At 58.3% G+C, this 22,607-nt stretch overlaps 1 protein-coding gene across 7 annotated transcripts in view; it reads right to left on the reverse strand.

The window, feature by feature from the left end:
- Positions 1–1,487: 1,487 nt before the first annotated feature.
- ZC3H4 (zinc finger CCCH-type containing 4) overlaps positions 1,488–22,607 on the reverse strand; it is a 40,624-nt gene continuing 19,504 nt past the window's right edge. For 6 of the 7 annotated variants that reach the window (XM_045845105.1, XM_045845104.1, XM_045845107.1 and 3 more), the window contains 11 exons: positions 22,084–22,306; positions 20,251–20,402; positions 19,495–19,591; positions 19,251–19,387; positions 18,594–18,701; positions 17,021–17,132; positions 16,403–16,512; positions 9,807–10,171; positions 9,274–9,617; positions 6,224–6,475; positions 1,488–5,133 (listed from right to left, as the gene is read on the reverse strand). In XM_045845105.1, coding sequence (XP_045701061.1) covers positions 3,617–5,133; positions 6,224–6,475; positions 9,274–9,617; positions 9,807–10,171; positions 16,403–16,512; positions 17,021–17,132; positions 18,594–18,701; positions 19,251–19,387; positions 19,495–19,591; positions 20,251–20,402; positions 22,084–22,306 — 3,417 coding nt within the window. In that variant the 3' untranslated portion in view covers positions 1,488–3,616. The remainder of the gene's footprint in view (positions 5,134–6,223; positions 6,476–9,273; positions 9,618–9,806; positions 10,172–16,402; positions 16,513–17,020; positions 17,133–18,593; positions 18,702–19,250; positions 19,388–19,494; positions 19,592–20,250; positions 20,403–22,083; positions 22,307–22,607) is intronic. The other variant, XM_045845110.1, reaches the window with a different exon arrangement.

Here is a 22,607-nt window from a genome sequence, read left to right on the forward strand (position 1 = left end):
GCCCCGGGGCCCCTGCAACCACTAATTTACTCTCTGTCTCTGTGAATGTGCTGATTCTGGACGTATCATAAGGAAACGGACTCATAAAGTGTGTGACCTTCGTGTTTTTCTCACTTGGCATAATGTTTTCAAGGGTTATCTTGCAGCATGTGGATCAGTACTTCATTCCTTTCTTGTTTTTATCCTCACCTAAGGATACGCTTTCATTGATTTTTAGAGCGAGGAAGGGAGGAGGGGGAGGAAGATTGATCGGCTGCCTCCCATAGGCCCAGAAACTCAGTGTGATTAAGGATCTTGAAACAGGAGATTATCCCGGATCGCCCAATCTAATGGCGTGGGCCTTTAGGAGCAGAGACCCTTTCCCAGCTGTGGCCGGAGGTGTGCCCACGCAACAAGGGCCAGAGCCACGCAGTGCAGCTGGCTGTGACGTGGAGGGGGCTGCTGGCCCACGAGGGCGGCCTCTAGAAGCTGGAAAAGGCAGGAAAACAATCCCTGTTCCTTCAGAGAGGAGAGCGGCCCTGGCCAGTTGGATTTTGGCGGGGGGAGACCCATGTCACACTTGTGACCTCTAGAACAGCAACAAATTTGTGATTTTAAACCCCTGAGTTTGGGAAGTGTATACAGCAGCCATGGAAAATGAACCCACTGAAACACAGAGGCCGAAGCCAGTCCCATGGAGACACGACTCCATGAGACTCGGTGCTGCTCCCTGTCATACCCTGGCAGAGCGTGGCTTCCTCAGGTAAGATGCCTGGCTAATGTGTGGGGGGTGTCCCCTATCACACAGCGCCACAGCTCTGAAGGCTGGGAGTCCAAGACCAAGGTGCCAGCGGGCTCAGCCCGGTGAGTGCTGCTTACCGGGGTCACAGCCGGCCGTATCCTAGCTGCACCCTCGCCAGGCGGTCGGGCCAAAAACATGATCAGGGCAGCTCTGTGGGGGTCTCCCTTGTGAGGACACTGATTCCATCCTGGGGGCTCTGTTCTCCTGACTGACCACCTCCTGACACCATCTCACCAGGGGATGGGTTTCAGCATTATGTACCTTTTAAAATTTTAAACAGCTTTTGAGAGAGGGAAGTATCTATTCTACTTTTTTATAAATTCACTGGTCGATTCTTGTATGCACCCTGACTGGGGACCACACCCACAACCTCGGTGTATCGGGATGACGGTCCAGCCAACCAAGCCGCATGGCCAGGGCCACACATGGACTTTGCGGGGACACGAACACTCAGTGTGCCGCAGCAAGGGCTCCAGTTCCTCCCACCCCAGTGGCCCTGGGGCCGGTGCGCAGGCAGGCCTTGCCATGTGGGCCACCGCTGTCTCTCTGTGGAGACTGGCCCCGTGCCGAGCTTGGGCAGTGTGCGGTGAGGCCGCTGGGGATGGACGTCGCCTTGGGGCTGGCCACATGAGGCCGTCTCCTACCCTTCCGGTCCGTTCTGGGGCACAGGTGACTGGAGCCGGAGAGACACCAGAACCACAGGCTCTTTAAAATAACTGCACCCTTTAATGGCAGTAATACAATTATTGGGTTAAGAGAGCACAGGAGACAGGGCGGGCGGCGCTTCTGGAAGACGGAGACGGAGTACGAAAGGGTGGAGTGGAGGCATGCGACGTCATTGTAAAAATACAGTACGTTATATACATATTTGCACCATCGACTTTCAACTCTGAAATAGTATTTACATTTTTGTTACAATCCTGGTTAGATCACAATTTTTCTTTAAAAGCTCGGCCTGATGGCAAATGAAGACCTGGGGTGAATTCATAGTCCTGTGAGGTTCTTAGGCTGAACATCAAACGAGGCCCCAGCTTCTATTTCATCCACAAGTTTCCGTTTAAAAAGAGTATTTAATTTGCTTTTACAAAAGAAATTTCTCCGGAGAACAAAACCACCGCCGCCACACTGCATGTTCCCACCCATCGTCCAGGCGCCGAGCGCTGCAGCCCCTGCTCGAGGCCAACGCTGGTGGCCGAAGAAAAATCTCACGTTTAAAAAAAACGAGACAGAAAAGACACAGAGACAAACCACACCAATCCAACCCTCATGCACTGACCCCGTGGGCCTGCCTCTCCCGCCCTTGCCTCTGGCCCCGGGCTCAACCATTGGTCTCCGGAGAGGGGGGTTTGGTACAGCAGCCTCGTTCACCCCCCACCCCAAGGTGCTGAGGGACAGAACCCTTTGGCTGGGTCACCAGGCTCCCCCTCACTGCCAGCAAAGAAGAGACAGGGGCCTTAAGCAAGGTGGTTGAGGTGGCCAGATGAGGTGACTAGCAGACAAGGCGACCAGCAGAAGAGGCTGGCGAGGACTGACACGTAGGTGGGAGGGACCCCCAGCAACACAGGCCTTGCCCAGTCCCCCCAGGCCACGTCCAGAGGGCAGGCCTCCTCTAGAGCTCAGTGGACAGGGCTGGGCCTTAGCTGGGGCCCTGGGGAAGTGGGTGAGGGGAGCAGGACGCGGGCTTCCAGCCTCACCCCCACCTGCAGGGGGTCCTGGCCCCTCCTGAAGAGGACCCAGCAGTCCAACCCTGCTAGGGACACTCTCCAGCCTTTCCCTCAGCCCTTTTCATGGAAGTGCCCACACATCCAGCAACCTGAGGCATCTCTGGACCCCGTGAGCCTGTTGCTTAAAAGCCAAACACATGGAGCCCAAGGGCCCCGAAGACACGGTGCCTGGCGGGGTGGAGACAGTGGGGGTAGGAACACTTTGCCAAGAACCAGCTACGGCTCCTGTGGGGGCCTGGGGGGCAGCCGTGCCACGGATCCTTGAATGGTCCCCAGAGGCACCAGGAACAGCACAATGGGCGCTCTAGCTTCTGAGGACTGGGACAGCCCCTGGCCCGAGGGGAGGTGGATGCGGCTGCGACAGAACAGGACAGGACAGGAGCTAATACTGACGGAAAACAGGCGAGCTGCTGAGAATGCCCCTGGGGTGCAGCTCAGGGGCTGCCCCCACCCACCCTGCCGCCTCCAGGCCCACCTCTTATCCTGGAGTCTTCTGTCCAGGGCCTGGGCGCAGGGTCAGGGTCAACGGCGGACTCTGGACGGAAGGCAGCTCAAGGACCGTGTGCGAATCCACGTGAGATGGCAGCAGCGAAGGGCTCGCTTCTGGCAACCCCAGCACGGCCCCAGGGCTGTCCTTCCCTTGGACATTTTTTCACCTCCCACCCACCCCCACAGCGGGTCCTGCAACTCGGATGGGCAGTGCTTGGGGCCTACTCAGCACCTGCTGTGTTCCCTTTATCCCGGGGGGTGGGGGGTGGGGCAGAGGCAGAGGGGCCAAGCTGTGCCCAGAAAACCCGCTGGAACCCCAGTTTTCAAGGAGTCCCTGAAAAATCGGGCCAGAGTGCCGGCTGGGGACACGCCACTCTTCCCACATACAAGTAGGTGCTCCCAGCAGGGGCCCGGCAGCACTGACCAGAACTGAAGGGAGTTATATACAATTTATCTGTTTTAAAAAGAAAGTATTATCAGACAGAGAGAAAAAAAGAAAAAGATGAAGGAAGTAAAGAAAGAACACCCAGACCCCTCCCCCCAGGGTCCCAACTCTGGCTGCTGCACTTAAATATCGCCTGGGAAAGGTGGGGTGCAGGGGGCACTTGACCCCAGCATAACACTACTGGCAGAAGGGGGAGGCAGTGGGGTCAAAACCTTTAAAAACATCTTTCAGGGACCCTGCATCCTGCTCGCCCTCGCGGGCCGGGCTGTTGCCGGCGAACGGGCTCCCAGAGCCCGCCTTCGGCGCAGGCTTCACAGTCCCAAAGAGGGTGGGCACCGGCAGGTTGTGTACCCCGGGCTGAGGTGGGGTGCCCTCCGCGGGTGGGGCGCCCGTGGCTGCCGCCGGGGCTGCAGAGGCCTTGGGCCGGGGCCGGTTGTAGCTGTTGTATCTGTCCGTGGCCGAGGCTGCGCCCCCGTCTGCCCCGGACTTCCCCGGCTCTGGCTGCTCCAGGGCAGACTTGCGGACAAATGGGGGCTCCTTGGCCTTGGCAGCTGAGCCCTTGCCATTGCCCTCGGGTCCCTTTGGCTGGGCACCCACATCGGTGGCGGGATCTGTGGCTTTACCACCCGCGTTGGGAGTCCTGGGGTCATAGAGGCTGATGCCGCTCAGCACGCTGCTCTGCCCACTCCCACTGCCCTGGCCCAGCCCGCCGGCCGCCAGCACCCGGGGGTCGTAGGGAGCAGTGGCTGGGGGAGAGGACTCCCCACTGGGGCTGGCAGCTGGAGAGGGAGCTTCAGCAGAGCTGGGCTTGGCAGCACGGGAGGAGGCAGCAGAGTCTGCCGTTTTCTGCAACCGAGGGTCAGTGGGGGCCTTCCGCACCCGGGGGTCACTGGGCTTATCGCTAGGGCCAGGGGTGGCGGAGGGGCCTGCAGCATTGACAGTCTTGAGGATGCGAGAGAGGAGCTCAAAGTCGGGCAGGGTGGAGCCGGACGAGCCAGGGTCTGTGGAGGTGCCCGGCCGCTGACGGGGGTTGGGGGGACCCGCAGCAGCGGCCCGATGCAGCCTGGGGTCCAGCGCAGGCATGGACTGCAGGGCCGCGGGGACGGGGGGCACGTCCTGTTTGGGGATGGGCAGGGGAATCAAGTCCTCCGGGTTCCAGAGCACGGTGCGGGCAAAGCTCGGCTTGCTCAGGGTCACATCCTTCTTGATGTGGCTGAACTGCTGCAGCTGCGACCGTGGGTCCCGCAGCGGGTGCCCTGGGAGGGGGTCCAGGGGAATGTTCACGGCCTTCTCCCGCAGGGCCCGCTCCCCTTCCTCCTCTTCCGCGAGGGGTGGTCCGGACCCCTTGGAGCTGCCGGGGCCTGCGGGGTTGGAATGAAGGCCACCTTCGGGCTTGGGGGCAGGCAGGGAGCGAGCCAGCCGAGGGTCAGAGGGCCCTGTGTCTCCCGGGCCTGAACCGCTGGAAGCCTCAGCGTGGCGGGTGAGCCTGGGGTCCCGGCTGAGGCGGGGGTCGGCCAGCCGGCCTCCCGTGGGGTGTCCCTTCTGGAGGCGAGGATCCCCCAGCCCACCGCTGCTCAGCTCCCCGACGGAAGCCTGGGGTCGGCTGGACGTCTGCTGTCTCAGGGTCTTAAGGATGGAGGTGACGCTGCTCCCACCCTCGTCCTCGTCACTTGAGTACCAGTTTCCAGTGTCACCTGAGAAAGAGCAGAGGAGCAGGGAGGGGTGAGCGGCCAGCACAGCACCAGCGCCCTCGGACCCCACGGCAGCCCGCCAGAGCACACACCTCCTCTGCGCCTCACCACTCGGAGCCTCTGTCCCCCCTCTTAGAAGTGCCCCATCCCTGTGGGCAGCCTGCCGCACACAGCCAGTGCGCTCGGGCTGGCCGAGCACCGACCTGGCAGGTCCCTGGCTCCCAGGCTCCCCTTCCGATCCTTCCCTGTGTGTGCGTACTGTTATAAAAGTGCTCTGCCTCATCAACCCTCGCAACCACCTGGAGGCAGGGTTATTACCGGGCCCATCTGACAGATGAGGAAACAGAGGCATGAACAGTGCCCTGAGAAGGGAGCAGAGCAGGACTGAGCTGACTTCAAGCCTAGAGCACTGCCACCACCCCCTCACCCCAGGGCAGCCTCAGGCCCTGACCTGGCAGCCTGTGAGCAGCTGCCACTGATGGGCTCTCGCTGTGCTCCAGGCCCACAGACACTCGCCCCTAGGCTCCTGACACGCCACCGACTTCCGGGGAAGGGCGAGCACCAGCTAAGAGGCAGGGCCAGGTGCACAAACCAGGGGCTAGCCCAGTCCAACCTCCTAAGCAGATAAAACCAGAGCCACCAGGAGAGGCGGTTGTCCCCTCATCCCCTGTTCCCATTCACTCCTGGGCTCCTGTCATGGCCACCGTGGCCTCTGGCTTCGGGTTGTGAACACAATCTGTCCGCCCCACCTCACCCTGGTGGGTGCCACCAGGCCTCCACACAGCCCATGCCACTCGGCAGCTTGGTTACGTCAATGCCTGCCACCTCCTCCAGGGACCGGCCCGCCCTCTTCAACAGGGTCAGGTCTCTCCTGACCCCCAAGACCCAGAAGGGCAGCCCCGACTTCCAGTTTTCTTAAGACACGCAGAGCCCCAGCCTGACTTCACAGCCTGAGGCAGGGGTCCTCTCTGGCCACAAGCTCCCTGCCGGTGCAGAGCCCGATCTGGGTGCTCCCCACCGCTCCCCTGCATGGCGGCCCAGGAGGGGGCTGAGCCCGTCAGAGAAAGCCCCGGCCCCGGGGGAGGACACGTGCCTTCCTCATTCTCCCGGTCCTGCTTGCTGCTCTCAGCCAGCCTCCTCGCTCTCTCCTCCTCCTCCTGCTGCTTCTGCTGGATCCTCAGGTACAGGGCCCTCTGGGCTGAGGGCAGGAAGTCGGGGACACCGGTGCCCGGCTTCGGCCGGCCTGGGGGCCCTCCCTCAGAGAAGCTGTCGGGCTCCAGGGGGTGCTCGGGGAAGAGGTGCTCCCCAGGCTCCCCCGGCAGCTCTTCGTAGTGCCCGTAGTCCTCTGTGGCAGGGAAGAACCGAGGGGTCGTGTCGGGGAGGGCCTCGAGGCGCCAGCTCCAGCCCGCCCAGGCCCTCGACTGGAGAGCTGCCCCATGGGATGGCAATGGCGATGCGTGAGGATGCGAGGCCCACTCCTTCCTGCCCTCCCGGGGGGCCCCGGGGAAAGCCCCACGGCGGGGGACGGAGCGGCCAACCAGGGTGCAGCCAGGATGAGAATGGGGTTCACGGTGAGGTTTAGTGACACGGGCAAATGCCATGACATGGAAACAGGGTGGGACATCAAACGGATGTTTGTAAAATGCAAAGAGGAGGCTTTGGAAAGACAGACAGAAAACAGTCCCTTTGGAAATGAGACTTGGGACAGAGGGGCAGAGAGATCTTTTCACTTTTTACTCCACACGCTCTGACCTGTTTGAATCATTTACCATGAGCACCAGTTTTACGGTTTGTAATACTGAAGAAAAACACTGCATCACACAGTTTTAAGCACTGGGAATTAACCACAGGGAAGGAGACTGGTGAAGAAAGGAGACACACATCCACGATGTCGCTAGGGCCGCTGCCAACCACGAAGCCCATGGTGGCTCCTTCCCCCCCTTCCCTCTGGGTGTCTAAGCTGCTGTACGTGGGGAGGCAGCTCGAGATGGCCGGGCAGAGACAGGGGACCTGGAGACTGCGTGCGTGTGCATGTGCGCCTGTCAGTGCTGCCTCACAGCACGCCCTGCAAGGACAAGATGTGCCACACAGCTGCCACTGTCCTCACAGGCGAGTGCACAGCTGAAGTGCAGTCAGTGCTACTGCGACAGTGAGCCTGTGCTATAATTTAAATTAAATGCTCCGGATTCCAATTGTTAAATGGGTAAATATTTCACATACAAGGCATAAAGCTGAAAGTGAAAGATCGCTCTCTTCTAGCCCTTGAACTGTGTAGCACGTGGCCTTGATGGGCAAGCCTGGTCTAGGCCACACCCCAGCTCGGGGCTGGGACACTCAAGGGACAGGCCCCCTGTCCCCTGCACGCAATTTTCCCTCAAGAGTGGCTTGATGGTCATGCACCTGTGAACACAGCCATGCTTCATTCGACATCCTGGACAGGTTCTGTGACTTTAAGCAAAACACAACCAAACCAATGTTACCGGAGGCTAACTGACACAGACAAGAGCTACGTTCCCAGGGCGCCTCAGGAGCACCACTACGGAGTGACGCTGAGTGAGACGTTACTCGAGGACCTGCTGTCCACTACAGACCACTGGGCCGCACACTCCAAAGGGCAGGTTCCCGAGGTAGGAACGTGAGCGAGCGACTCTAGGGCACACACTTGCCCTCCGTCTGCACCCAGCCCTTTGGTGGGCAAGTCTCACAGACGTTTTCACAAGTAGGCGGGGCTGCAGGAGCCGCCCCCCAGCAGCCCGCTTTTCTCCCTCAGGAACCTGTCACTGTCTCTCTAAAGCCCCTGCTCCTTGCCCCAAACACCTGCTCTCGCGGCTTCGAACACCAGCCAGACGCCAGAGACGCTCACTGACCTCCAGCCTGCTTGGCTCCGATCCCCGCAATAGGTCTGCTCGGCTGTCACAGGGCATCTCACACTTCCCATGGCCAAAGCACTGGTGCAGCCCCCACCCACTGGACTCCCTCCTGCAGGACTCCCTGGCCAGGGACAGTGCCGGCGCCCCGGTGCCCTCGGGGTGACTGTGCCCATGGCCAGTGCCCCGCCATGCCTGCCCGCTGTGTTAACGCATACACAGGGAGTCACATTGGGCCTGTGGCACCATCTCCAAACCAAGAAGCCAGCCCTGCTTCTCCCCGCCTCAGCCAGGATGAGCTGCCACCCAGCGTGCCTCAGCCAGGACGACCCACAGGAGCCCAGAAGCTCCCCCGGTCCCACTCCTGCCTCACTACCCACCGCCCTCTCAGTTCTCCACTGCCACCCATCTTCCTTCCCATGGGGCCACCTCACCACGAGTACAGAGGCCCCCTCCCACTGGGACTTCTCTCTTGTCCTCCGGCTCCAAGGCATCTGCTGCCTTTGCTTTTCTCAAACAAGCCGACTGCCCAGGGCCTCCGCCCCGCTGTGCCCCCTGCTCAGCCCCAGTCACCTCTCAGAGCCTCTGCCCGCTGGCCCCGCCAGAGCCAGGCCTGCCCGAGGCCTCGGCCCTCTCTCCCACAGCGCCCTTAGTCCCTCCCAGCGATGGCCAGGGCTGCGCGCCTCCACCCACTCAAATGCTGCTGAGGCCAGGGCTGTGGCCGCTCGCCGGCTCCGGCACCAGGGCCAGAGTAGGCCGGGCATTGGGAGGCCCTGGGTACACCCCATCCTTCCCGTAGGCTGTATGCTACCACCTAGGGCCGCAGCATCATCGTTGTTACCAACATTGGTTCTTATTTCAGTGAGAAAGGAAGAAGGAAAGGAGGAAGGAAGATGGTCAGACGTGAGGAGAGGACTAGCAGAACCACAAGGCTGGCACCAGTAGCCCCAAACCACGAACTACTGGGAAGGAAGCTGCTCTGACTGAGGTCACTTTAGCCCCTCAGCCCAGCACCGGCTCACACCTGCCCCTCTGAGTTCCCGCATCCCTGTTGCCGGGACAACAGGCAAGATGTCTGAGAAGCTGGAATTATGGTGACAATGATCACACCAGTCCTCTTGGCCTCAACAGGGTAGTGACCCTGCCATGAACAACATTCAGCCACTCACAGGACAGAGATGGAGTGGAGCTGTGCTCCCCCACGCCGGGAGAGGAGCCCTCCCCACACTCTGCTGTGCGGCCAGCGGCCCTCCCCGTCTACCCGGGGCCTGCATACCTGCGTCCCCCATGAGTCCCGGGTCCATCTCCATGCCTTCCTGCTGCTGGTAGTAGTTTTCATAGAAGTTCTGGGCTGGTGGGATAGGGGGCATCATTCCAGAATGTGGGGAGTCTCCAGGGCCATAGGGCATCATTGGGGGGCCGCCGGGTCCCATCGGCGGGCCGGGGTTCATGCCGGGGCCCATCGGCATGTCGGGGTGCATGTCCGGGTGCATGTCGGGGTGCATGTCCGGATGCATGTCAGGATGCATGTCGGGATGCATCGGACCCCCCATCGGCCCCGGGGGTCCCATATTGGGCCCAGGGCCCATTGGCCCTGGGGGTCCTCCGGGTCCAGGGAACCTAGAAGGAGGAAACGGTGCCAGTGAGAGGGGCTGTGGAGGAAGGGTGGGGGCCACGCCCCCGAGGAGATGTGGATGCCTCAGCATGGGGGGCAATGGGGGGCTCTGCTGGGCCCCCAAGTGTTTTGAACTAAAGGCCGTGCGCTGCCTGGCAGAGTGCCAGGCTCACAGCAATGGCCCTGGCGCTTACCTCACACCCAGCTTCTCGGCCAGCTGCCCCGTGGGGCGCACCACAATCTCAAACAAGGACGGGATCTTCTTGTTGTACACGTCCTGCTGCTGCTGCAGCTGCTGCGGGGACAGGGGCTCGTGCATTGGCACGGGCATCTGCGGGGGCCCGGGTGGCGGGGGCGGCGGTGGCGGCGGAGGTGGGGGGCCACCCTGCATGGGCCTGCCATTTGGGGAGGTCGGGGCCGGGGGGCCGGGGGGCCGGGGTGGGGTGGGCAGCAGGCCCACGCCGGGGGGTGGCTTGGGCAGGGGGTTGATGCCCTGCTTCTTTAGTTCCTCGACTTCCTTCTCGTCCTCGGCGCCGGCCTCCGCGTCGTCAGCCAACATCTGCAGCGGGAAGGGCAGAGGGAGTGACAGTCAGAGGGGACAGGAGCCGGCCGGGTAGGCCTCCAGTGCTGGGAGCCGGGTGTGCGGGGGCACCCGAGCGCACGAGGCCCCGAGGGAAGCCCTCACAGCACAGTGCCAATGACCACGAAGCCTCTCTGTCACAAAAACCATCACCCCACCCCATGGCCACGTCCCCTGCGACCCATGGGCAGGGAGGGGGAGCCATTCCTGTCCTGCAGCAAAACACACGCAACATGAAAGACGCAACAATTTTACCACTTTGAAATGTCCAATTCAGTGACATTAAACATATTCATGAGGTTGTCCAACTACCACCTGTGTTTAGTTCTAGAACTTTCCATCCCCCAAAAGAAGCCCCTACTGTTTCCACCCCCCCAAAAAAACCCTACTCATAAGCAGTCACTCCCCACTCCCCCTCCCTCCAGCCCCTGGAAATCAATGATCTGCTCTGTGTCTCTAGAAGTTTCCTGATTCTGGACGTTTCACAGAAAGTAAACCCTACAACACAGGGTCTCTCGTGTCTGGCCTCTGTCACCCAGAATGACATGTTCAAAGCTCGTCCACGGGGTAGGGTGTGCCATCTGTCGAGGCTGGCCAGTGTGCCACCATGCTGTTTGGATTTGAAGGGCTTCTCACTGCACTTGCCATCAAAGCCCAACTCCTCACGGCGACCCCCGGAGGCCAATGGGGCCGGGTTCTTGGAAGCCTTGCAGCACCCAGGTGGCTTCATTTCCTCTCTGGGTGCCCCAGACTCCTGCACCCCAAGCACCCAGCCCCGAGTCAGTCTGCCCAACGCCAAGCCCTCCCCCTGCAGGGCCCGGCCTGCGCCCTAGGCAGGTGTTTCTCCCTCCACATCGCCATGGAGGGTCTCCTGCGTTCACCACTGGAACACTGTCAGCCCCCTCACAGTGCTACCCAGGCTCTGGCAGGCGGCGTGTTCTGCTGCTGTGCCTGCTTATTCCTGGCTCACCCAAAGGCCGTCAGCTGCAGGAGGACAGGGATATTCTAGGCCCTGAGGTGTCCCAAGCCCAGCACAGGGCCTGAGATGGGGCAGGCAGACCATTCCAGAGTCTGGGTTTGAGCAGCACGTCGCACCAGTTAGGATCCTGTGCAGAAAATATGACAGGCCTGCCCGCTCTCCTTGGAAAACCTTGCAGTGTTGGCCATCAGCTGGTGTTTCGGAGCCGGGATTTCCAGAGGGTTCCCAGCATTCCCTGACTGATCAGGGGGCTCCATGTGCCTCAACTCTACAAACAATGTGCTTTCTACTGGGCACCCCCCTTCCTTCTGGGGGTCAGGAATGCAGGCACGTGCCTGGGAGAGGCTGCCTACTTGCCCAGACCCCAACAGAAGCCCTGGGCCCTGAGTCTCTAGTGTGCCTGTACCCAGGGAAGGCGGGGATGCAGGTGGCAGAGGCGGGACCTCCTGGCAGGTGCCGGGCAGTTCTCGGCTTCTCTCTCTCCTTACGATCGGCAATGCTGTCTGCACCCTGGGACAGCAGAGTACAGACTTCCAGGGGATGAGAAACTTGGAAAGCTGATCGGTAGACAACATTTTTGTCCCTTCAAGTCCTGCCACCTGAGGGGTGGCCTGTGTGGACCAGCAGCACAGGGGGACCCGCTGACTAGGAACGTTTTCACAGGTGCCCACTTGTGCTGTGGGAAACACCACCCTAGAGCAGTCGTGCAGGGGAGAGCCCAGGGCTGTGGCGCCTCCTGTGGGGGCTGGGAGACCTCTGCTTCACTGCCCCCACGTTCTACTCACACCCCCCACCAAAGAATCGGCCCCTTTCAGTTCCTCTACTGGGTGTGCAACTGTTGCTCAGGCTGCAACCCCTGCCTGGCACATGCCTCCCTCACCCTTCACTTCCTGCCCACCAGGCCCCGGGCTGCAGGCGCCACTTCTACCAGGTTGCTCCTCGTCCACCAGCTCTGCGTTCCCGCCCCCACCAGGACCTGGGGTATGGCCAAGTCCTCCTTCTCTCATCCCCACACACCCAAACACTGGGCTGGCGTGGGTGCTGTCTCACCCCCGGGCCTCACTGGCTCGGACTGGCACCCGGCCCTGGTGTCCTGTCCGGTCTCCCCACCACTGCACACAGGGAGAGCCACCGTCAGTCACAGTGACGGCTGTGTCCCTGCTCTGCTGGATACTGCCAAAGGCAACTCAACGCCCTCAGGTGAAAGGTAAAACCTAACACAGCTGTGCCTCACTAAACAGGAACAAACTCGACTACGACCTTCTCCCCAGACATGCCACACTCCCTGCACCTCCCCAGCTCCTGCGAGGAATGCCCCGTCCATGCTCCCCTTTTCACCCCCGCCTGACGCCCATCCTCCCTCCAGGTCTCCTGACACTGGCCTCCTGAGAGCCTCCGCCTCCCCAGACAAGGTGCACCTACGACAAACGCAAGGCGCCACTCAGCACCCATGAGCACTGGTCAGCGTACCTCCTCCATCAGACCACCAGCTCTGGAGACCAGAGCTGCGGCGATCTTTTCCCTGCCCTTCACCAGCATAGAGCACGGCGTGGAGCGCATAATGGGCACCGATAAACTCACATCAGCAGAAGGACCCGCAGCTCTCCCACACGAGACAGGCTCTGCAATGGCAGTGCTGCTCCTGCGTGCCCAACGCTGGGGTCTGCCTGCACCCAGCACTGCAGCCTCTCAGCACCCCCTGCAGTCAGGGCTTCTGTCTCCATCCCACGCTGGGTAGGAGTCCCACCCACGCACACCACTTGGCCTGACAGTGGCTGGAGAACAGGCCCTCCCATCCCAGGACCTAGCCTCCCCCAGCCCGCAGTCAGACCCCACAACGCCCAATAAGGACTCTTCTCGGACACAGACCAGCCCCGCTGCACCCACTCACTGGCTCCGCCCTGCGTCTCAAGTGATGCCTCAGAAGTAGCGGTGAAGTGCATCCGTGCCCGGACACTGACACATATAACACACGATCATGTGTGAAACAGGAGAAAACCTCATTCCCACCAGAAAAGCCAAACCCAGTCCAGCTGTGCATCCTCCTCAGAGATGCTGTGGAGGGGTGTCTCCAGCAGCAAAGACGGGCTCCCAGGACCCCGTCCTTGGGTGAGACAGCCAGCTGCCTGGGGGGCCTGATGCAGAGCAATCTGGGGTCCCAGCTCCGCCACACCCACAGATGCACAGGCCACTCGGGCCAAGGCCCATTAGGCCAAAGAAGCAGGCTCGTATCAGCTGGTTAAAGATTCCAGATTTCTAAGCCCTGGCTGGCGTAGCTCAGTGGATTGAGCGCGGGCTGCAAACCAAAGTGTCGCAGGTTCGATTCCCAGTCAGGGCACATGCCTGGGTTGCAGGCCACAGCCCCCAGCAACTGCACATTGATGTTTCTCTCTCTCTCTCCCCCTCTCTCTCTCTCTCTCTCTCTCTCTCTCTCTCTCTCTTTCTCCCTCCCTTCCCTCTCTAAAAATAAATAAATAAAATCTTAAAAAAAAAAGATTCCAGATTTCTGCCCCAAACTGGAAACGAACCAAGTGTTCTTCACCTGACGGCTGGATAAAAACTTCAATCCTCCACACAATGGAGTACCCCTCAGCAACACACAGTAACCAGCACCGTGCACGCTCCATGAGCTGGGTGTGTCTCAGATGCATCATGCCCAGTGAGAGAAACCAGCTTCAAAACACACACGTTTTAAAATCAAACAAGCAAACAAAAAAACACATACACATTTCTAAAAGCCATACACTGTATAAACCTGCTTATATAACACTCTTGAAAAGGCAAACTAGCGATGGAAACAGACCAGTGGCTGCCGGGGGCTGGGGGCCGTGAGGGCACAGAGGCGTTCTGGTGACGGAACGGCTGCAGGCCCGCCCGTCTGTCGAAGCGCCGGGGCTGTGCCTCAGACAGGGGCAGCTCTACTGGCAACAAACTGTACCTCGAGAACCTGACCGCAAAACGACATGTAACTGAGGAACTTAAGGGCAGAGAACTATAAGGAATGCAACCTACGTTCACACAACTCAAGAACACACGCACGCACGGACATGAACCAGAGAGACAGCACGTGATGTGGCAAACAGGGAGCCTGGTGGGGGTTCTCTGCACCAGTCCTGCCAGCTGCTCCTCTAGAAACGGCAGCATCGAGCCCAGTGGCAGGCACGTCTCCAAACCTGGAGGGGATGGCCGGGAAGAGGTGCCCGGACAGACGAAGGGTTGCTGGGGAGTGGGGAAATGAAGCGGAAGGACGGGGCAGCCTCGGGGCAGTGTTGGTGGTGCCGCCACATGGGCCCCGGGCCCCAGGCCCCAGCAGACCCGCTCTCCAGGGAGGAGGAGATGGCGGCCAACACCTTCGTCAGGGTTAGTCCAGGCCCCTGCCAAAGGTACGGGGAAGTTTTACCTTCCGGCCACACACGTTCGATTCTGGAGTGGTTTTCTAGGTTCTACACTCACTATTAGCCCTCTGGGACTTGACCCAACATAGGGGATGACACCAACGCTTTCAGTGTTCGTGAGCAGAAGCTGCAATGCGCTCCCGTGTTTGCTCCAGGTTTTCGTTAGGGCATCCAGAGCTATGCTGTCCCGTGCAGTGGCCACCGGCCTCGTGTGACCGCTGGGGGCCTGCAGTGTGGCTGTGAGTGCCAGACCCGGAGGCACAGTACCTACCTCTCCCCCAAATCTTACTTTTTTCCGTCACTTGTTACTATGACATTTTGAATGTGAATACACTGAGCTAAGTAAGATATATTGTTAAAATTTGCATGTTTCTTTTCATTTTTAAACGTGGCTACTAGAAAATTTTACATTAAACACATGGCAGCCTGTGACTTACAAGACTGTCCCCTCTAGTCACTCCCGATGTTTCTCTGTCCGCATCACTCGAGCTGTGCAATTACCAGTGAAACTTTTTTAGTGAAACTGTGCTGCAAACCTAGTAGGTGGCCAGTTTAAAAAAAACAAAACAAAACTGTGGCTCCGGCAGGTCTAGAACAGACTCTGAACACCCAGCAGGGGGCAGTCCTCAGCCAGCTACTGTCCAGTTCTTCAGTGAGGCCCTCAGTCGCAGTGACTCTGCCCACTACTTCCTCCATGAGAAAACCCATGGACCTTAGAGATCTACTGACCACAAAACTCTGGTCCTGGGGTGTTATGCTCCACGAAGAGCCTGGCCAAGTGAGAACCTGTCCCAATTTTCCCTCTCCTCTGCCCCCGAGGAGCAGATGTCCCCTTGTTCTGCCTGTGCGTGGCTCCCCCCACCCCTCGGGCGGTGACAGCAGCCTCATAAACACGGCCCACAGGTGGGTCCATCAGACTGACGGATGAACTCCATCCTTTCCCTTCCTTTTTTTTTTTTAATCCTCACCCGAGGACATTTTCTCATTGCTTTTAGAGAGAAACATCAAGAGGAGAGTAACACGCCACGACCAGGGATCAAAACCACAACCTAGGTGCTACGGAGGTGCCCTGACCGTGAGTCATGCCCATGGCCTTCCAGTTATGAGACATCGCTCCAACCGAGCCACCCTGGGCAGGGCTCGGTTCTTCCCATTCGTTCTTTCTTCTTTCAAATTATTTTTTTTCCTTCTCATTCTGAAAAAATAGCCAACTCCTCTAAGCATTTGCAAACTAGAAGGCAGAAAAGCCTCAGTTTCAAAGGACGCATTCTTTCTGATTCCCTTGATGTATCAGGAAACCAAGGCCAGGACCTTGGGGTTCCCAGAGTCCTAAAGACTCTTAGGGAGAAAACCAGACCCCAGGGTGAGTTTCAAATGTCACCTGATGTGTCTGAAAGCCCTGACACCTTACCTGGCGACAAAGTGTCCCACCAGCCCTGAACCTCTAGTTCCCCTGTAACATTTCTTACTGATTAACAGAATCCTTAAAACTCAGATGGAACCATTTAACATTGCCATCGAAACACAACCCACCCTAAGCCTCCCCTCCTCCTCTTCGTGTGCCAGGGGCTCTCTCTGAAGGACTGAGAAATCACACCAGACAACACTCCTTTCAAGCGGCCGCCCCGGTGAAAATTGCACTGGCTGGAGAGATGACGTATGTGTGGCCACCTCCACTGCCCCTGTGAGAAACAACACAGTCCCCTTTGCCTCCTTAAAATGGCCCAGCTCCAGATCGATGCTGGTCCCACACACAGGCCAGCTGGCGGGCTGCAGAGCTGAGCTGACGGAGCGCACAGTGTCCGGTTTCCGTCACCACAGCCAACGAAGACCTACCTTATCCAAGAGCTCTCTGGTCTCCTCGGTCAGAGGGTCGTGGGAGAACATGCAGTCGTCCCCATTGATGCAGTTCCCGGTCGTGTGGTAGAGCTTACACGGAAAGTCGCGTTCACGGCAAGTTAAGGCAAATGCTTAATCTCATGGAACCCCAAGGGCAGAAGCGGAAGATGGGAGATGAGGAAGCTGAAGCCAGGAGAGGTGAAGTGACTAGTAAGACTCCTACTGCAGAGTGCTCCCCGCCCACCGCGCTGGCCGTCGGGCTCGTCCCTGAATCCTCACAGGACAGGAGGAGGGCAGTTCACGGGTGGGCCCGAGGTCACACAGCCTGCTGGAAAGGTCTCAGGAAGGTAACAGGTAAAGGTGTGTGGCCAGTCTCAAGAGTGGATGTTAAGAGAAGACACAACCCATGTGCCTCGGCTCACTCATCTGCAGGACGGGACGGCAGGCCCGTCAGGGGACAGGGGTGAGGGTGCAGTGAGATGCGGACACACAGAGATCCTGGCACAGTGCTGGCAGGGAGCGTGTGAGCCAGCGCGCAGCGAGGTCAGCTGTTACTGCCGACCGGCAGTGGCGGTCTGCCCCCCGCCCGGAGCAGCTGTGGGCATCAAAGGATATCGTGCATGTAGGGGCAGTTCTCTGCTCTGGCGCAGAACCCGGTGATGTAGAACTTGCACAGCTCTCGCTTCTTTGGTAGCTCGATGTCGTGGCTGAAATTACAGTGGTCTCCCTGGGGGAGAAGCAGTGGGAAGGTCAGGCTGCAGTGCAGGGAGCCCTTGCGCACCCCTCCTGCAAAGGGAAGCCCTGCTCTGCCACCGCAGAGGCAGAGGGCTGTCAGACAGAACAAATCCCCCCACTTCCCTCGGCAAAGGGCAGGTTTTCCACCACTTTCCCCTCTGACCCAGTGTGCTCCCCTCTCTCAGGCCCCTGCCCCCGCCACACCCCCATTCCTGCGTCTCCATTCCATTGCCTTTCACTGCCTCCTAACTCTTCTCTTCCTGTTCCTTCTTTCTCTTTTATCTACTGTTTTTCACTGTTTGCTGCATGGCAGCCAGTATCCAGGCCCATGCTTCTTCCCAACAGAACCCCAGTTTTGTTAGGGGAGGAATGTGCCCAACTAAAAATACTCCGGTTCCCAGCTTCCCTTCAAGTTCCGGCCATAAGTACAGGCAAAAGTCCTCGGGGAAAACAACACTGCCTCAATGTTTTAAAAAACCCCTCCACCCATTTTCCTTCCTGTTAGCCCTTAGATGTGATGCCCAGAGGAACGGCAGCCATTGTGCAACCATGAGGACAAAAGCCACATGCTTAAAAGTGGCAGAAGAGAATCCAGGAAGGAGCATGGGCCCCCTAGGGTGCCACTGAGCCTATACCGCCTCCACACCCCAGACTCTGTTCTGAGGGAGAAACACCTGTGCGTTTAAGTCAGTGGGGCTGCGTTTTCATTATCTGTAGCTGGACACAATTCAAACACAGCACCCAGGTGAATGGCTACTCATTTCTCTTCACTTACATGTATTGTAAGTTTCTAAAAATAGTAGGAATTGTGTAATAAGGAGTATTTTATTAGCACATGCACATATGTTTGAAACACATACTATTTTCTAAGATGCAAACACAGGTGCAGTAATCCCTGGGGGCGTGTCTCCCAGGACCTGCCCACTGCCCCTAAATAAGAACGAAAAACTATCCGACTGAACTAACACTGGTTACATGGTTTCCTAAAGGAATTCTGTCCCACTGGTCCATCTTGGGGCATTAAATTCTGCTGTGAAGTTCAAGGCTGGCCTGATTTTTCAGGCCACCCCTCCTTTTCTATAAATGTCTTTAATAATTCCTTTTTCAAAGTTAAAGTTCAATAACTAAGCAGAATTACATTTATATCACACATTACATTTTTGCATTAGCATCAATCCTGACATGACAAGGCTTGAAGCCTAGTTGAAATCTCTGGCCAAAAAGATTCCCCCCGAACCAGAAAACCCCAGGTAAGTCATGCTGCTCTGGCCCCCAGTCCCTCCGAGAAGGAGCCCGAGCCTCCCAGGCCCCACCGGCACCTCTTGGTAGCTGACCAGTCCCACCCAACCCGAGCACGCCCCCAGCGAGCGTGGCCTCTGGAACACTCCCAGCAGCCCGTGGGCCCCCGAGAGGCTGCCGCCCTGCTGTGGGCGCAGGTCCCGCTGCCCCTTACCCAGGTGCACCGCCCCTCCACGAAGTATTTGCAGATGACTTTGCCTTTCTTGTCGGACTGCTGGTGGGGCTTGTCATGGTCACTCCTCCGGTAGCTTCCACCGCCGTCCTGTTAGGGAACACCGAGTGTGACCATGACGGGGAATGACAAGGAAGGACAGCGAGAGCCCGGTGCGGGCCAGGTGGAGGCGATCTCTGAGTGAGTGGGGGCAGCAGGGGTTGGCTGGCAGGGATGGCTGCTCGGGGTCTGAGCCCCAGGTGCGGAAAGCCAGCAGGGGACAAGAAAAGCCCCGGCCGTCGGAGCTGCTGGCAACAGAGACCTGTGCGCACCTGTGCAGGAGCGCACCTGCCTCCCGGGGGCACAGGCGCCTCCCATGAGACTCCAGGGCTAGCTGGGTGGGTCGCCACAAACCTTCTGAATCTTAGGGACTCATTCTGAGTGACTGCAGGGGTTACACAGATGTGACTTTAAAAACAGGGTCTCCCCAGCAGCACAAACCCCAGGAGGGATGATTAGTGCTGCTCAGCCCTATGGGGAACAGGTGCTGGGAGCAGAGGGCAGGGCTGGCCTCAGAGGACAACTCATTAAAGGGGAAAAATGAAACCCAAGGAGGCACCTCAGCTGAACACATCAGATCAGAATGAAGAGTCGACTCACGCCCATGTCGTCGTCGTAGAAGTCGTCATCATCGTTCATGCCCTTGTTCATCCCTCCTCGGCTGCCACCCCGTCCTCGGCCCCGGCCCATCCCTTTGCCTCGACCCCGGGAACCCCGGCCACGGCCTCGACTGAGCCCTGCAGAGGAGAGAAACGGCGCCGGCTGCTGCCTCTCCCAGAACCTAGCTCCAACAGCTGCCACAATGAGTCCCACAGACCTGTCACCTCCCGGGCCGCCTGCCTACCTCGTCCTCGGCCATCCTTGGACCTGCGGTACTGGTTCAGCTCCTTGGAATAGTCATCATAATCTTCGTCTCCCATCGGCTCCTCACAGTCTCCATACTGGAATTTCAGAACGGAGAAAGAAGGTGTCAGCAGGGAACAATGAACACTGTTCCTAACTGTGCATTCTGCCCCCTTCGCCTTTGTGTTTCAAGGACAACTTCAGACTCAGAAGACCTGGTAAGCAGCCTGGGCCCCCGGCCTGTGCCCTCCCAGCCTGTCACCCCTCCTCACTCGCCCCAGCCAGAGCAGTGGGTGGCCCTAATTCTTACTACAGCTGCCCTGGGTCCATCCCGTCAGGGCACCTCCATGCCCCACAGGCAGCTGTAATGAAGGCACAGAAAGTTCCCGGCAGGCACGGCACAGAGCGTGGCAGCTCTCCTCTGCGAAAGGGTGCGTGAGCAGGCAGGTGCATAAACGAGCCCCCACTGCAAAGGCCCACAATGGTTCAGGGCACACTCAGGAACCCTGTCTCCAGGGACAGGCACTAAGTCGCTGGGATAGCAGTGGGATGATGGTGCCATTTTTACAACTTGCCCTTCAGTATCTCTTCAATTTGAACCCTATGAAGGTTGTCTCAATTCCAAAGTCATATGTGAACAACTAAAACGTGCAGACCTGCTATCTCATGCTTTCTTTCCCAAGAGTCTCACAGGCCTCCCCCAACAACTCATGCAGCCCACCAGCCACTCCCACCCCCACACAGGAGAAAACCTTACATCCATCTCGTCATCATAAAAGTCATCTTCATCCTCCAGGTGGTCTCCCATGGAGCCCCTGCCCCTGCCTCGGCTGCCCCGGCCCATGCCTCGGCCTCGAGACCCTCCTCGGCTTCCTCGGCCTCGGTAGCCCCTGCCACGGCCTCGGCTGCCTGCACAGCAATTGAGAGAGTGAGCGCAGGAGTGGGCCCCACCAGAGAGAGACACTAACCCATTGTTTGCCCCTGAAATCAATCGTTTCATCCTGATCCTCCTCCTCCAAGAAGCCTCCCCAGATCCCCTGGGCAGACTATCAGCTCCCATGGTCCCCTTGATGGGGATGCCTCGGCACTGTGGGCACATGACTGCTGCACTATTCCCTTCACACTGTCTGATATGGCAGCCACCAGCCACCTGTGGCTACTGAGCACCTGAAATGTAGCTCTCAAACTGACAGATGCTGTAAGTGTAAGGCATATCTGGATTTCAAAGACTTAGTTAAAAGAAAAAGGAATGTAAAATATCACATTTACTTCGCTTACATATTGTGATAAGATTTGGAATGTATTAGGTGGACAAAATATATCGTCAAAATTAATGTCAACTGTTTGCTTTTACTATTTTTTAAAAAGATTTTATTTCATTTGTATTTTTTTAAAGGAAGGTCTGTCTTCCTTTGAAAAAATTTTTTTAAAGATTTTTTTATTTGTTCACTTTTTTTAGAGAAAGAAGGGAGGGAGGGAGGGGAGAGAGAGAGAGAGAGAGAGAGAGAGAGAGAGAGAGAGAGAGAGAGAGAGGGAGAGAAACATCAATGTGCAGTTGCTGGGGGTTATGGCCTGCAACCCAAGCATGTACTCTGGCTGGGAATCGAACCTGTGACACTTTGGTTCGCAGCCCGCACTCAATCCACTGAGCTACGCCAGCCAGGGCTGAATTTTTTTTTTTAAGTATTTTATTTTTTGAAAGTGGGGAAGTGAGGGAGAAAGAAAGCATCAATGTGTGGCTGCCCCTCATGCACCCCCTACTGGGGACCTGGCCCACAACCCAGGCATGTGTCCTGACTGGGAACTGAACTGGAGACCCTTGGTTCCCAGGCCAGCACTCAATCCACGGAGCTATACCAGCCAGGGCTGTGATTACATGGTGGCTTACAATCTACCTACACTGAAGAGCGCTAGTGTAGAATCCGCAAAGGGCAGGGCCTGTCCAGGGAGGTGTCCGTGAAAGACTTCTTAAAGGAAGAAGGGCTGAATGGCCACTCAAATAACAAGCTGGGCCTTAGGTGAGGCTGAGCTGGAAGGTCCTAGAAGCCCCCTTGGGGTGGAAAATCTCACCAGCAGAAGATGGTTCTAAGAGGCCAGACCAATCTCTGGTACTCTGCCCTCCCCCACCCTCCTCCTAACTGCCATAGTTCAAGGTTCACAGGTGTGGCAGTCCCCTGGGCTGCAGTCACACCTTGTCAGGTGATAAGAGCTGGAAGGATGGGAGAGGAGGCCACTGGGGGCAGAGGCAGCCAGCTGTCAGTTATGGTGGCCCAGATGTGAGAAGCTGCCCCTTTTTTCTCTCCTTACAGCTGACCATGAAGTGAATTCCTCCTCTCCCTGCCTCACCCCAGCCTGGCTCCATGCCAGCCAGGGCCCTCAGCACTGGCCCCTCTTCTTAGGTGGCTAACTCCCCCAAACTTCCCCTTCTGTGCTTCCCTCGGCCCTAAAGGGCTACGCGTCTCCTCTCCCGGGCTTGGGGAGCACCGAGTCAGCCAGGCCTGCCTCACCCTGCACCGCCCCTCCAGGCCCCCTACACACACACCAGATTGGCTCAGATGCCCAGAAAAGGAACGGAGCAGCAGGGCCTCACCTCGGCCCCGGCTGCTGCCCTCCTTGGCACGCCGGTACTGGTTCAGCTCTTTGGTGAAGTCGTCGTAGTCCTCCTTGCCCAGGTCCTCCTCCTCGTCGCCCTCATACTCCCCATACTGCTCGTTCTCATAGTCCTCATACATGCTGTAGCCCTTGCTGTCCATCTTGGAGTAGGACTTCTTGGGCATGGATGTGGTATGCGACGGGGGGTATTGCTGGTGGGACTAACCGGGAGAGGATGGTGAGTAGGCCCCGGGGCCGTGGGTGCAGACCACCAGATCCCCACGGTTCCCCGAACTGATGCATCTGTCTGGGTGTCTCGCCAGCCCCCAGCCACTCCGAGGACCAGTCCCCCCGAGTGGGATCTAGGCAGAGGCCCTTCTGTTTCTACTCTTCAGAGGGGCCACAGCTCAAAATAAAAAATTGACAAACACAGACCCCACGATCCCTGAAGAACCAGGGAGAAAAGAAAGGGGGCTCTTTCCCAGGGTTAGGGAGCAATCTCAGTTGGGGAAGGGGCCTGGC

The sequence above is a fragment of the Phyllostomus hastatus genome, unplaced genomic scaffold, assembly GCF_019186645.2.
Source record: "Phyllostomus hastatus isolate PE091 unplaced genomic scaffold, TTU_PhHast_1.1 phas_contig_468, whole genome shotgun sequence".
NCBI lineage: Eukaryota > Metazoa > Chordata > Mammalia > Chiroptera > Phyllostomidae > Phyllostomus > Phyllostomus hastatus.